At 44.9% G+C, this 13,996-nt stretch overlaps 1 protein-coding gene across 11 annotated transcripts in view; it reads right to left on the bottom strand.

Moving 5' to 3' along the window:
• C2CD5 (C2 calcium dependent domain containing 5) overlaps positions 1–13,795 on the bottom strand; it is a 129,427-nt gene extending 115,632 nt beyond the window's left edge. For all 11 annotated transcript variants that reach the window (XM_006121265.4, XM_075898311.1, XM_025183726.2 and 8 more), the window contains exons 1-3: positions 13,560–13,795; positions 4,412–4,498; positions 1,879–2,050 (exon numbers count right to left, since the gene is read on the bottom strand). In XM_006121265.4, coding sequence (XP_006121327.2) covers positions 1,879–2,050; positions 4,412–4,498; positions 13,560–13,649 — 349 coding nt within the window. In that variant the 5' untranslated portion in view covers positions 13,650–13,795. The remainder of the gene's footprint in view (positions 1–1,878; positions 2,051–4,411; positions 4,499–13,559) is intronic.
• Positions 13,796–13,996: the final 201 nt, after the last annotated feature.

The following is a 13,996-nucleotide window of genomic DNA, read 5'->3' as shown; positions in this document are numbered from 1 at the left end:
TGATGTCAGTTTGGAGGTCAGTTTCTAGCAGAGTGCCCCAAGGATATGTTCTAGGACCGGTTTTGCTCAACATCTTTATTAATGACCTGGATGAGGGGATGGATTGCACCCTCAGCAAGTTTGCGGATGACACTAAACTAGGAGGAAAGGTAGATATACTTAAGGGCAGAGATAGGGTCCAGAGTGACTTAGACAAATTGGAGGATTGGACCACAAGAAATCTGATGAGGTTCAAGAAGGACAAGTGCAAAGCCCTGCACTTGGGACAGAAGAATCCCAAGCATTGTTACAGGCTGGAGACCAACCAGCTAAGCAGCAGTTCTGCAGAAAATGACCTGGGGGTTACAGTGGATGAGAAGCTGGTTATGAGTCAACAGTGTGCCCTTGTAGCCAAGAAGGCTAATGGCATATTAGGTTGCATTAAGAGGAGCATTGCCAGCAGATCCAGAGATGTCATTATTCCCCTTTATTTGGCTCTGGTGAGGCCACATCTGAAGTATTGGGTCCAGTTCTGGGCCCCCCACTACAAAAAGGATATGGACGCATTGGAGAGGGTTCAGCAGAGGGCAACCAAAATGATTAGGGGGTTGGAGCATATGACTTATGAGGAGAGGCTGAGGGAGTTGGGTCTGTTTAGTCTGCAGAAGCGAAGAGTGAGGGGGGATTTGATAGCAGCCTTCAACTTCCTGAAAGGAGCTTCCAAAGCGTATAGAGAAAGGCTGTTCTCAGTAGTGACAGATGGCAGAACAAGGAGCAATGGTCTTAAGTTGAGGTGGGAGAGGTCCAGGTTGGATATTAGGAAAAACTATTTCACTAGGAGGGTAGTGAAGCACTGGAATGGGTTACCTAGGGAAGTAGTGGAGTCTCCATCCCTAGAGGTGTTTAAGTCTCAGCTTGACAAAGCCCTGGCCGGGTTGATTTAGTTGGGATTGGTCCTGCCTAGAGCAGGGGGCTGGACTTGATGACCTTCTGAGGTCTCTTCCAGCTCTATGATTCTATGAACTAAGTTTTATAGAACAATAATTAGCTGCAAATTCATCCTGTACTTTCTGATGAAAATCTGACACTTCCTCTTCCTTCATCCAGGGATGAAAGTAACTTAAACTTCTTCCTGTCTTATCACAACCCTCCCCTTTGAGGGGAGAACCTCAGGGCACGAGAGGTGAGGGTTGAGATACGACAGTACCTGTAAGAAATGTAAGTGTGGGGTGGAGTGTGGGTGGCTCATGGCAGAGGGTTGGGGTGTGTTAAAGGATGCAGGAATCAAGGTTGGATGAGAGAAGCCACAGGCAGGAGACTGGTGTGGAAGGATATGGTGCAGGAGTCAAGGCAAGGGCCCAGGAGTGTTGCGGGGGGGCTCAGGGCAGTGGGGGGGGGGGGGGGAGATGGAGAGGTGCAGGTGTTAGGGCAGTGGCTTGGGAATAGGAGGGAAGGCTCAGTGCAGGAGGCTGAGACAATCCTGAGAGAGGGCTGAGGCAGTCCAAGTCACTGCTGGGTTACCTCTATCTTACTGATGGAGGATCCCTGTCTTGCTGCTTCTGTTCACAGTGTTACCACAAGGGAGCTTTGGAGACACTGCTGGAGGGAAGCCTGCAGCAGTCCAAGAGACCCACCCTGGCTTTCTGCTCCCTTCTCCTGGCTTCTTCCCAAGGGCTGCCAGAAGCAGTGCATGCCACACACTGCACATAATTTATTCTTGCTTTTAAATCACACATTTATTTACCAGACTGTAAAGACTTAACAGGAGCTGTCTCAATATATGTCAGGCATCAATGGTAGGGTATTACAAACTTGCTGAAGATATCCTTAAAAAGGAGATATTCCACTTTTCAAAGAAACTATGTCTAAAACTATTTTTTTAAAGTCAGTAAGGCTTACCATGTATGGTATCATAAATTGGAAACCATCCAGAGATAACTGTAGCTGCCTCACTATACAGCAGAGGATCAATATCAATATACACTTTGCCAATGGCGTCATTAGCACTGTAGGTATCATGATCAAGAACTGTGATCTGCAGGGGTTCATCTTGTAGGTCCTCATCATCTACCTAGAAATACATATTAACATAAAACTTCAGAACTTAAGCAATACAAGGAAACTCTACAGGAAAACAACTGAGAAAAATAAAAAGTGAGAGTGTAGTTACATACAATAATATGCTTACACATGAAATTTGTAATCCTTGTCTGGTATGCAAACAATGCACTCATAGATCTTGATGTGGATATCCGCAAGCTCATTGTTTGCTGATATGGATGCAGATACCAATTTTGTATCCGCTCAGGACTCGTAATGGGACTCTTCAAGAGGAGTACAGTGAAGGTGGTTCGGGCTCAGCATGGGTGATGGGAATCAGTGTGAGGTCCAGATGCTGGGGGAATGGGTCTCAGTGGGCTATGGATCCAGGTGCAACGGAAGTGGGGATCATGTGGTAGGTGAGGCTCACGGGAGTGTCTGTGAATGAGGAGGTCTGGATGCAGGTGAGTTAAGCAGAGGGGAGCAGTTCCCTATACAGGGATCTCTCCCTCTGCAACTGAGGAAGCTGGGAGAGACAAGAAGCTGCAGTTGAGAGAGAAATCAGGGGGTAGGTCTGACCCAGCCCCAGTTGCCATGCAGAGGATGAGCAAGTCCCATCCTCACTAGCCCAGTCAGGACTAGCAGCTGAGACCAGTGCATGATACGAGCCCCAAGCCATATCTTCTCCAGGCCAGGCCCACAGCAATTTACCTCTCTGCAAATTTAACACCATCAGAATGAGTCTGAAGAGGGATTAGGAATGGCTCATCTGTTACCATAAGTAATTTTCCACTTTAAGTATTTTCATTTTCTTATCCACATCCTCCTTGAATGCATTAGCTAGGATGTAACACTCCCACATCTGTACTCCTAGTATCTGTTTCTTTTTCATTCCCTTCATGCATCTGATGAAATGAGTTGCAACTCAAGAAAGCTTGTCATAATAAAAGTGTTAGTCTTTAAGGTGCCATCGGACTCCTTGTTGCGATTTATTCCGACCTAATGTCAAAAACCAATTATAATGGGGCTATATTCAGTTGAAAAAAATCAAATGATATGGCTCTGTAAGTTAATGAAAACCTACTGAAAAATATTGAATTCTGATAGCAACTTTTGAAGACAACAGGAGCTAACGGTGGTTGGTACACAGTAGGAGATGGTACACAGTAGGATTATGCACCAGGCCCCAAAATTACAACGTTTTATAATTTTGTAACTTTAAAATGTGATGCCTGATAGAGAAATAATACAGAAGATAGACAATTGCCTGCTTCTTTCACTATAGTATATGTACATTTATCATATTCCACAAGGAAACACAATTTTCCTATTTATTACATTTTTAACTATGTGGGTTTTGAAAAAAAAAATGCCTATTTAATTAGCATCTGACAATTTGTTTTCCTATTTCAACTTCTCCCATTTCTAGAACTACAATGCCATCTGCCTAAGAGTTTGGTTCAACCAGTTAAAATTCATGGAGCCAATCCTGTATTTAAAACTAAGGATGCTAGCAGCTAGCTGGTTAACCAATAAGCAACTGCTTATCGGTTAATGGTCCCAGTTAACCGCAACATCCCTCACCCCACATACTTTGCATTTGAAACTCAGACTGGCAGGCTGACTCAGTCCCAGCCTGCTGGTCTCAGCTTTAAATGAAGAGCACGCAGGGGAACTGCCTGCCACCCCGCTCTGCTGCCTCTGTATTAGAGGATGCGGCCTGGGGCGGCAGGAGGGAACTGGTCCCAGTCAGTGTGGGGAGCCGGTTTAAAATCCATGCACCTAGTGCCCCATGCTTCTGCCTTTGTATCAGAGGCAGCAGCTCCTGTCCAGAGGGTGGGGATAGCTCCCTGTAAACAGAAGCTTCCCCATGAGATGCCAGATCAGCCATTGTCCACAAGGAGCTTGGTTCCTCCACGGACAGGGGCTGCTGCAGCCCTGGGCTGCTGCCTCTGATACAAAGGCAGCAGTGTGGGGCAGCAGGCAGCAGCCAGTCAGCATAGGGAGCCAATTTTTAAACTAGTGCCCCTCATGGACTGGCTCCGTCTTCCACCCTGGGGCTGGGAACCGGGAATGACTGTTGGTCCTGCCCCTGGGGGGGAGCCTTTTACTAAGCGTGTAACTGCTACAAATCGTTGCAGCTACACGATTACTAAAATAAACTATATCTAACATCCTTAATTTAAACAACTCTCAAGGAAGTCAATGGGACAGTTCCTACAAGTGAAAAGTACCTTTAGATGCACTTGCAGATATTTCTATATCATTAATTTTACAATACTTTCACTCACAAACCCACATTGTATTTTAAAACCAGAATTATTGTATTAAAATTTTCCAAACCAAATATCCATATGCACATACACACACGACATTTTATAAAAGTACCTACCTCAAATTTAAACCATTCTGAGTTCCACTGAGGATTGAGGGATTTGGGGTACACATCCGTCTTAAACGTGGTATTTCCAAATTTTACCTAATAATACAAACATGCAATGACAAATACAAGATTATCATTTATTAGTAGTTTGTAATTTATTCGCAATTATTCCACTATTTAGCTACTGTCATGGATCCACAGGATTGTTCCATACGCCAGCTTTTAAACAGTCAAGGAACCACCAAGGCATCTCACTCTTCCTTCAGGATAGGCCATCCAACCTCTTTGCCTCCGAGACTGAACCTCTGGTCTCCTGCGCTACTGCTTCACAGCACAAACTCTTTCCAGCTAGTCCAGTTTAGACAGACTCACAGTGCAAGACTTGTACACTCTTCAAAGACTAACATATCTCAGAAGTATTCACAATGACACCATACAGCATTTTCAAAGCAGAAAAAGCTGCATTACTTAACTGGAACACAACACTGGAAGTCCTTATGCTAATAGAGATAAACAAAGTTTAAAAATATAGTGCATCTTCACAAGCCACGACTATCCACCAGCCAAGGTGCAGACAGGATTTCATTTTAGGCTGTTAACTAACAGGTAACGTCAGCCAGCTTCTTCGGGAAGCCAACACTTTACCCATTGACACATCCTGTGCTCCTGAGTTGGGGTCTCTCGTTAGTGGGGAAAGAGTGGGAATCTCCATCCTTTCAGTCCTTGGTTGGGAGAAGTGAATGAGCTAGTCACTGGGGCTTTCCACTGTCTCTTCTGCACTGGCAAGGATCACTTTCATCAGGTCCCAGTCAGTTCCTTCTATCAGTGGTTCTCAATCAGAGGTCCTGTACACAGAGGTTTTCTAGGGAATACCGTATTTTCCGGCGTATAGGGCGACTGGGCGTATAAGACGACCCCCTATTTTTTTTAATTAAAAGATAGGGTTTCATCTTATACCCCAGCGCCCCTCCACCTCCTTTGCTCCCGGTGTCCCTGGTCTGCTGGAGACGGTCCCCAGCAGACCAGAGGCACCAGGAGCAAAGCCGCAGCAGCTTTGCAAAGCCTCGGGGGAAGCCGGCGGCAGGGCATCCCAGGTGCGCCTGAGCTGCCCCCCCGCCAGAGCCCCTCCGCGGCTTTCAAAGCCTCGGGGGAAGCTGGCGGCGGGGCATCCCAGGCGTGCCTGGGCTGGCCCCCCACCCCCGCCGGAGCCTCTCCGTGGCTTTCAAAGCCGTGGAGGGGCTCCGGCGGCAGGGCATCCCAGGCGCGCCTGGGATGTATACCCGGCATACAAGACGACCCCCGATTTTTGGGGGATGTTTTTTAACATCAGAGGTCGTCTTGTATGCCGGAATATACGGTACATTTACTGATCTAGATATCTCCCTAGTTTTACAACAGGCTACCCAAAAAGAAGTCATAAATTAAAATGTCATACAACTTGTTTATAGTACTCTAAGCTAAGTACAATATTTATATTCCAACTGATTTTATAATTATATGATAAAAATGAGAAAGTAAGCAATTTTTCGTTAATAGTGCGCTGTGACACTTGGATTTTTATGTCTGACTGTATAAGTAAGTAGCTTTTAAAATAAGGTAAAACTTGGGGGTTCACAAGAGAAATCAGATTCCTGAATGGGAAACAATAGTCAAGAAAGGCTGAGAACCACTGCCTTAAATGTCTCCTTCACTATGGCCCAGACAGCAAAAGTCACATCTATACCTCATTTCCTGTGCTGGTCTTCAACAGAATCAATCAATCAGTCTCTGTCTCTCTCTTTCATATATACAAATGCAAAGTACAGTGGGAAACTGAGGACTAGGTAAAAAAACAATATTATGAAAAAATCTCCATTTCACCACATTTATATTAAATGTAAGTAAACTGTATGCAACTTGTTTCAGTGACATGCTTCAGAATCACAGAATCTTTTCCTACTCAGTTTAGATAGTTCCATCATTCAATTAATGTTAGTCAGCAAGTGACTTGTTTATATATCCCCATGACCACACTTCTAATAAACTTCTTTCCATCTCTACAGTAAACAGCTGATGTTTCTTTTCTCTTCCGCCACTCCATGTGTTCTCTTTCGGACCACTTTATAATTCAATGTAAGCTACCACTTTAATGAGGCAAGTGGTCCTTTAAATGAAACCAGGCTCAGCATGCATCTTCCAGTCTTGGAGTGCACCCTATTTGGTGTAATGAGGAGGGTAGGGCAGTTCCAGGGTGTGATAAAAGAGACACAGACCCAAGGTGAGGGCGAGTTCAGAATCAAGAGAATAAAGAACTCAGAAGACTGGAATTTCAAGAAGGGAATATCCCAGATGGAGGAATCAGTAAGAGTTCCCTAGTGAGCAGCAGACCCAGATAAGGTTGGTGAAAGCAGAAGGCAGTCAGAGAATCACCTACAATCTTTCTTAAACCACAAAGCCTTTGCTAGAGAGGGCTGACGGGTATGAGAAACAGAGAGAGATGCCTGCTGGCTCTCTGAGGGTACATCTAGGCTACATGTCTCTGGCGACAGAGGCATGTAGATTAGGCTACCAGGCATAGGAAAATGCCTCCTGGGATGAGGTTTACCTGGGAGGTCAACAAACGCATTTGATGTCGAACGCGGAGCATCCAGACTACCGCGCTGAGCCGACAAACAGCTGATTGGCTCAGAGCGGCAGCCATTTAAATTTAAATGAAGCGGCGATTATTTAAATCGCCGCTTCATTTTCCTATGCCGGGTAGCCTAATCTACATGCCTCTGTCGCCAGAGGTATGTGGTCTAGACCAGTGGTCCCCAACGTGGTGCCCGCGGGCGCCATGGTGCCCGCTGGGCCATTTCTGTGCGCCCACCGAGTGATCGGGGCCGACCCCGCCCCTGGGCGCGCGGCGCATGGGCACTGCCGGCTCCTGGGCACGCGACGTATGGGCATCCCCACCCCTGGACATGCGGCACAGAAGCAGCGCCATCCCTGGGAGTGCAGCGCATGGGTGGCACTGGCACCAGACACGTGGCATATGGATGGCTCCACACCCGGGCGCATGCACAGCCCCGCCCCCAGGCACGTGTGCGGCCCTGTCCCTTGGCGCCCGGCAGCCCCAAAAGGTTGGGGACCACTGGTCTAGATGTACCCATAGTCAGAGAGCTGAGGCCAGAGCAAATAGGACTGAATGCCAGGGAATGATGAGAGGAGCAAATCCACTGAGGTTTCCCAGGAGGAGTTAAAACCATATTTGGGAAGAAAACAGGGCTGTGAGCTGAAAAGAACCCCACCTAGAGGAGCTAAGGCAAAGTGTAGAGAGAGTCAAAGAACATGAGAGCAGTGAGAAACACTAGAGTTGTACTTGGGGACTAGAAGGATTTGAAAGACTGAACTTACAATTTGCAGCGTTCTGGGGAATTCTGAACTATGGCTGTAGGACTTTTGTAATAAATAAATAGCCTTTGCCGGGGTTAATATCCTGAAAGGGTGTGAAGTTACTGAGGACTCCAAAAGAGGGAAAACTGAGGCAGATCCACGGACTGCACCATGTCCTGACACAGAGAAGAGTCGTAAGAGCCACCAATGACATACAGTGGAGAATGCAGACAGTAAATATATTGCTTCTACAGATCTATGTTCCAAAATAATTAAAAATGATTACTTAGGAATTGTACTTCTATCAAACCCAAAAGTCACAGCAGTAAGATCTCACATCTTTCTTTTTTCAGGCAGCATTCCCCAGTTCGTAAAACTAATTAGCACAAAAAACAGGGAGAAAGGGTACCATGAATACATGGGTGCATTATAGATGTAAAATACTTGTCACTGGAATGTAAACTAATATTCTCCATACTTCCATTGATTATTGGAGCTTCCCTTTACTAATATTGTGGTTTAAAAGCAAAGTGCCAATTTTTTCAGGAGTTTATAAGTTAACTGTTTTAAGTCACATTGAACTGAATCTTGGATACAAGTTGGCCCGCTAATTATTATTATTCCAAACAGCTGTGTTTGATTAAGTATATTTTGTTATTTTAAAATAATATCTTCTCTGGTGATTTTAGTCACCATTTTTTCCATTGCTACATCTTACACCCTGCTAATTAGGGATATGAACGGGTAAACACCACCCCTCCTCAGTAAACTAAGGTTTAACCAGCTAACTGATTACCATGATTTCACATCCCTACTGCTCAGAGCTTCTTCCACTGGGTTCACTCTGACATTTTTGTCCCAGCTATCCATACATTCAAATTAAACCTGACAAAGACAGAATCTATCTCCTCCAAAGCCCTTATCCACTCCTTTTTCCAATCACAGTATAAAACCCTTGTTAAATAGGAGAGCATCCACCTCACTGCCATCTTCAATTCCTTTCTCTCCCTCCTCCTGCCTTTCAAGACTATTGCTAAATCTTCATTTTTTCTTATATAAATTCTCTCTCAACTGCCAAAACCATCATTCATGTCTTGGTCATTTCCTGCCTAAACTACTGCAACTTCCTATTCCTTAGTTTACATGACTCTCATTTGACATGTGTCTATCCAATAGGCAATGGTTAAACTCATCTATCTCTTCCACTACTCTGTCACTTTCAATTCAGGCCCTCAACAATTTGGCAATGCCATCTACAACTAAATCAAACTCCTTATCTTCAATATGAAGGCTCTAAAACCAGGCATGTCCAAAGTCCGGCCCGCGGGCCAATTGCGGCCCGTGTTCCGGTTTAATACGGCCCCACAGGTAATTTCGCAATATCTATCTTGTATGGCCCCCAACGAATCCATATGTATTGAGATGAATACATTGTAAAATCTCAGTTAGTCAGTTGGTCTAAATCAGTTATAAATATATTTGGACACAACATGTATACTTGGTGTTATGTTCCTGTTCATATTTTTTTAACTTAAAAGTTGACGGACAACCTTTATTACCAATAATATGTAATGTACTTTACAATGTTCCTGACATATATTTCAGCTTCCTGGATTTTTTTTTCATTTGGCCTTCAGATATGAAAGGCAGAGTGATTTAACACCTGTTTAGATTTGTCATCCATGTGACGAAATGAAAAGTATGCCGTTTGCAATAAACTTTGCATAAAATAGTTAATTTGCATTTAATTTTAATGGTTCAAAGAATGTCAGGCAAAATGGTCGGCCCTCACGCATGTTCACTTCATCAAATCTGGCCCTCTTTGAAAAAAGTTTGGACACCCCTGCTCTAAAACAGTTCTTCCTATAGCTGTGTGAAACATATGTATGAAATCAATAAGACACACTTATTTTGGTTATCACATTTTCTATGTGGCTACTCAAAATAAGCTTCATGATAGCACAATAGTTGTTAAAAAAAGATGCAGTATTGCAACAATTGGGTCTTGTTCCCACAATCAGCTCTATGGAATCAAACCCATATGCCTGTCGATAGGGCTTCATAAGGGTACAGAGTTTTCCAATTCAAAGCTTTCAAGAAGATCAGACATATCTAAAACTTAGAGAATGATCTGGGCTGTTTTATGTCTGAAAACAGTAAATACTTTAAAACACGTTTATAAATAATTAAAGATATGGTTCTAAGGAAATGGAAAACTAAGCAACCTAAGTAGTGAAACTTGAAATCAATTTTCTATCAATGAAAATGGATGTATGAATCTATGTACTACAAGTTAATTGCACAGCTCTGTAGTAACACAAATTTACAAGCTCATCTGTTGAAGAAAACATGCTAAACAGTCCCAGATTAAATTCTTTACAAGTTCTGCTCATAAAGGCTAAGTAATTTTTAAACTGAACACAAGAACTAGCAATAGCTCCAGGTTTTTCCTCTTTGTTAATTCATAATCCTAGAGAAATTAAAAGCAAAAGACTACCAACAGCTGTACACTGACATCATAAAACCAAGCACTAAACCATAAATTTATTTCAAAGAAAAGCAGACTTTAAGCAACATTATTAAATTGGGCAAGTTCAATATATGTAGTATTTTCTATTCCTGCCATCCTTGTTGAAAATCTAGTTTAATGAAATTATTTATTACTAGGGAATATATAAAACATATAAGCTTGTCCACTAAGTGAAATAGAAACCACAACAGCCCAGAGTTATTTAATGTAAACTTGTCCCAGAGTTTGGTAAAAACAAGCTTGTACAAAACCACCACTGTTTCACAAAATTGTTTTATAATCCAATAGAAATAGTTGTTTAAATTAATCATACTGGGGCAATGTTTGAAACAAACATTACAGCACTGAAAACCAGAAAGCAAAACTGACAAATTATAAAAGCAAAGGCATGTTTATGGATTTAAATGAGTTAAATAATATTACTGAATAACTAAAGACCATTATGACAAAATAAACAGGATTTTTTCCCCCTCCAGTTTGTTAATTTAAGGCCCTGATTATATAAGATACTAAAACAAGTGTCTATATTAAAGCATATTTTAGCACTGTATTCAATCAGGACTTACAGCTCAAAGATCATAAAGGCAAACTTCTTACTCAGTAGAGTTCAGTTCCAGCACAAGGGTCTTTCCATCGGAATATTATTCTGAGATCAGGGCCTAAATTACCATTCTGTGTCTACTTACTAAGGATGTTAAAAAGAAGGTAACTGACTAACCATGTAGTTGATAGAGTTTGTATTGACTACACAATTAGTTGATAAGTGGAAGCAGGTTCCAGAAGCTACCCCCACTACAGCTCTACAATTTAAATGTAGTAGGAGCCAGAACCAAAGTGGGGGTAGGTCCAGGAGCTGGTGCAAACTGGGACTTGAGAAGCCCTGGATCCCAGACTGCTGTGCCTCTACCATTTAAAAGGCAGAGGCACAGCAGTTCAGGATCTGCAAGGCTATGTCTACACTGGCGTGACCTTGTGCAAGAACTCTTTTGCGGAAGAGTTCTTGTGCAAAAACTCTTCCAGAAGAGAGCGTCTACACTGGCATGTGCATTTGCTCAAGAGATGTGCTTTTGCGCAAGAGCATCCATGCCAATGTAGACGCTCTCTTGCGCAAGAAATCTCCAATGGCCATTTTAGCCATTGGGCTTTCTTGCGCAAAAGGGCTTATTCCTGAGCGGGAGCATCATAGTTCTTGCACAAGAAGCACTGATTTCTTACATTAGAATGTCAGTGTTCTTGCGCAAGAACTCGCGGCCAGTGTAGACAGGCAGCAAGTTCTGGCACAAAAGCAGCTGCTTTTGCACAAAATCTTGCCAATGTAGACACAGCGGCAACTGTCTGGGGCTGCTCAGGCCCTGCGCCTCAGCCTCACCGCACTGTGGAGACGGTGCTGAATGGAAACCAGCTTTTAAGGTGGCTTCCCCCAGCACCTGCTCTCCCCCTTGTTCCATCTGATAGAGAGGCAGCAAAGGGTGAGGGGAGCAAGTAGTGACTCAACTATCCGATCAGCCTAAGCTGATGGGGTAGTAAACTACTCGCTTATATCCCTACTATTTAGCACCCATAATTTTTGTGTTGGAAAAAGTCTCTTTAGTTTTTGAAATGTCTAAATTCAATCTTAGGCTTTTGGTATTTTATTATAAATTATTAGCTCAATGTGTTTAATCATAAGAGAAGAATCATGTTATTTATACTAAAAAAATGTACCATTGTTTAAGCATGAAACTAATTTTCCTTGTGTTTACAAGTATCATTTTCCACAAAAACTAAATATCCTGTCACTCCAAAAGATTAAGTGCATACAGTTCAAGGTAAGTGTTCTGATTACTTCCTCACTAAAAATGAAATTAAATTTCTAAAGACTAGTACAGTGCCATCCTTAAAATGTAGTTCTGCTCTGAAATGCCTATACACAATTGGCATGTTCTTACTCAATCTGGTTTGTATGCATATTTAGAGTAACAGAGGGTTAAAACCTAGTTTTACTACTCTCTCTTGCTTGCGTAGCAGATCCAAAATAGGTACTGGATAGTGAATCAGATTCAGTTCTGGCTTATGCATCAACTAAATTGTTCATCAAGTTCCAATCCAAAATCTTTATGATGGCGCTGTATAAGTAAGGCCGCCAGTCTGTGGTAGAGATTGCAGCAATCATGGATTCCGAGACTTTCAGCAACCTCCTCTATGACTTCAGCAGCTACAGGGATCAATGTAGCTGACCCCAGGGCCTGTCATTCGGGCGGCCTGAGGGCTGGCAACTCTGGCTGCTACCGGAGTGGTCCCAGGGCCAGCTACTCAGAGCTGGCACAGCAGAAACAGCCCTGGAGACCACTGGAGCAGCAGCAGTCCTGGGGAGCCTGAAATGTGGGTTGGTGATCATAGGGAGTGGATGAAGCAGCAGTTCAGGTGGTAGCCCCATGATGTCAGAAACTGTTCTCCCAGGGACTCAGAGCAGCAGGCACCAGGAGACAGTCTGTCACTGTTCCCAGAGCGGAGGCCAGCCACCCCTTCCCCCCACACACACTCAGGGTTCTCCAGAGCAGCAGCACCCTAGAAGTAGCTAGAAAGTAGACAGGTATATTTATAGTACAAGTCATGGACAGGACAGGGGCCATGAGTATTTATTGCCCATAACCTCTCAATGACTTTTACTTAAAAACACCTGCAACTCAAGCTTAGCCTTAAGCAGGAGCCGGAAAGCATCCACAGCTTGCCTTTCAGATTGCATTTGATAAGGCTAAAACCACAAATCCTCTTACTAACCTAGAAACGGGAGAAGACAAGAAGCCTACCACCCTACAGAGCCATGTCTACAGCCAGAGTTCAGATCAGCGCCACGCTAACGCCAAAAGGCTGGGCAGAGATGCCAGTCCAGTCCAGTCCATCTAGTCAGCCGGTGGGATTTTTGTTTTTGAAAGGGGCAGCAAAAAGCTGTCAGGTGCAAAGCACTGGCGGTGGGACCGGGGCGCGCCGCTTCTCCACAGCAGCTGACACAGCGAGGCGCGGGAGCATCGCCACACCCCGCAGCGGGACACAGCGTGGGCCAGGCGGGGGGGTTGCGACCGACACGCTTTGCCAAGCGGCTGCTCGGGAGCTGGGACCGGGCTGGCGGCAGCGCCTGGGCACGCGGCAGCAGAAGCTTGTGGAGCACCAGGCGCGCGCGGCCTTGGGGCGGCGGGAAGGGGGGGGGAGGGGTTGAACGAGACACAAACCGCCGCCCCCACCTCCCACGGGATCAACAACCACCCGGCGCCCCGACCTCCCCCCCACGCACACCTCCACGAAGGCATCAGTTAGGTCACTGGCTCGGTCCATCACTGGCAAATGGCGTCCGGCCACGATCTTGACCTTCAGCTTCCCCGGCATCTTCCTGCCCCCAGCTGCAAGGAGACAACAACAACAGGGGCGTGTGTCCCATGGAAAGGTACAGGGGGCGCCGTGCGCGTGCGCATGCGCAACCCTGGGCAACGGTCTGCAAAAGTTTCACTCCGCCTCGTCCCCCGCCCTCCACTCGCAGCGCTCGTGCGCAAGATCGCTCCAAGACGCCGGGAAGGGACTAGCCCCGCAACCGCGCGCATGCGCAAAAGTTCCCTGCAGCCCGATTGGGAGGAAAAAAAAACTATTCCGGGCGCTTGCGCCGGCCTGGCAAGGCGCCCTTAAAAGCGCATCTGTGATTCACGCCCAACTGTTTTCGAAGCTTAGTGCTTCGCAAC

Source organism: Pelodiscus sinensis, chromosome 1 (assembly GCF_049634645.1).
Source record: "Pelodiscus sinensis isolate JC-2024 chromosome 1, ASM4963464v1, whole genome shotgun sequence".
NCBI lineage: Eukaryota > Metazoa > Chordata > Testudines > Trionychidae > Pelodiscus > Pelodiscus sinensis.
The sequence above is the reverse complement of the archived record's forward strand: the minus strand, read 5'-3'. Positions and strand labels throughout refer to the sequence as shown.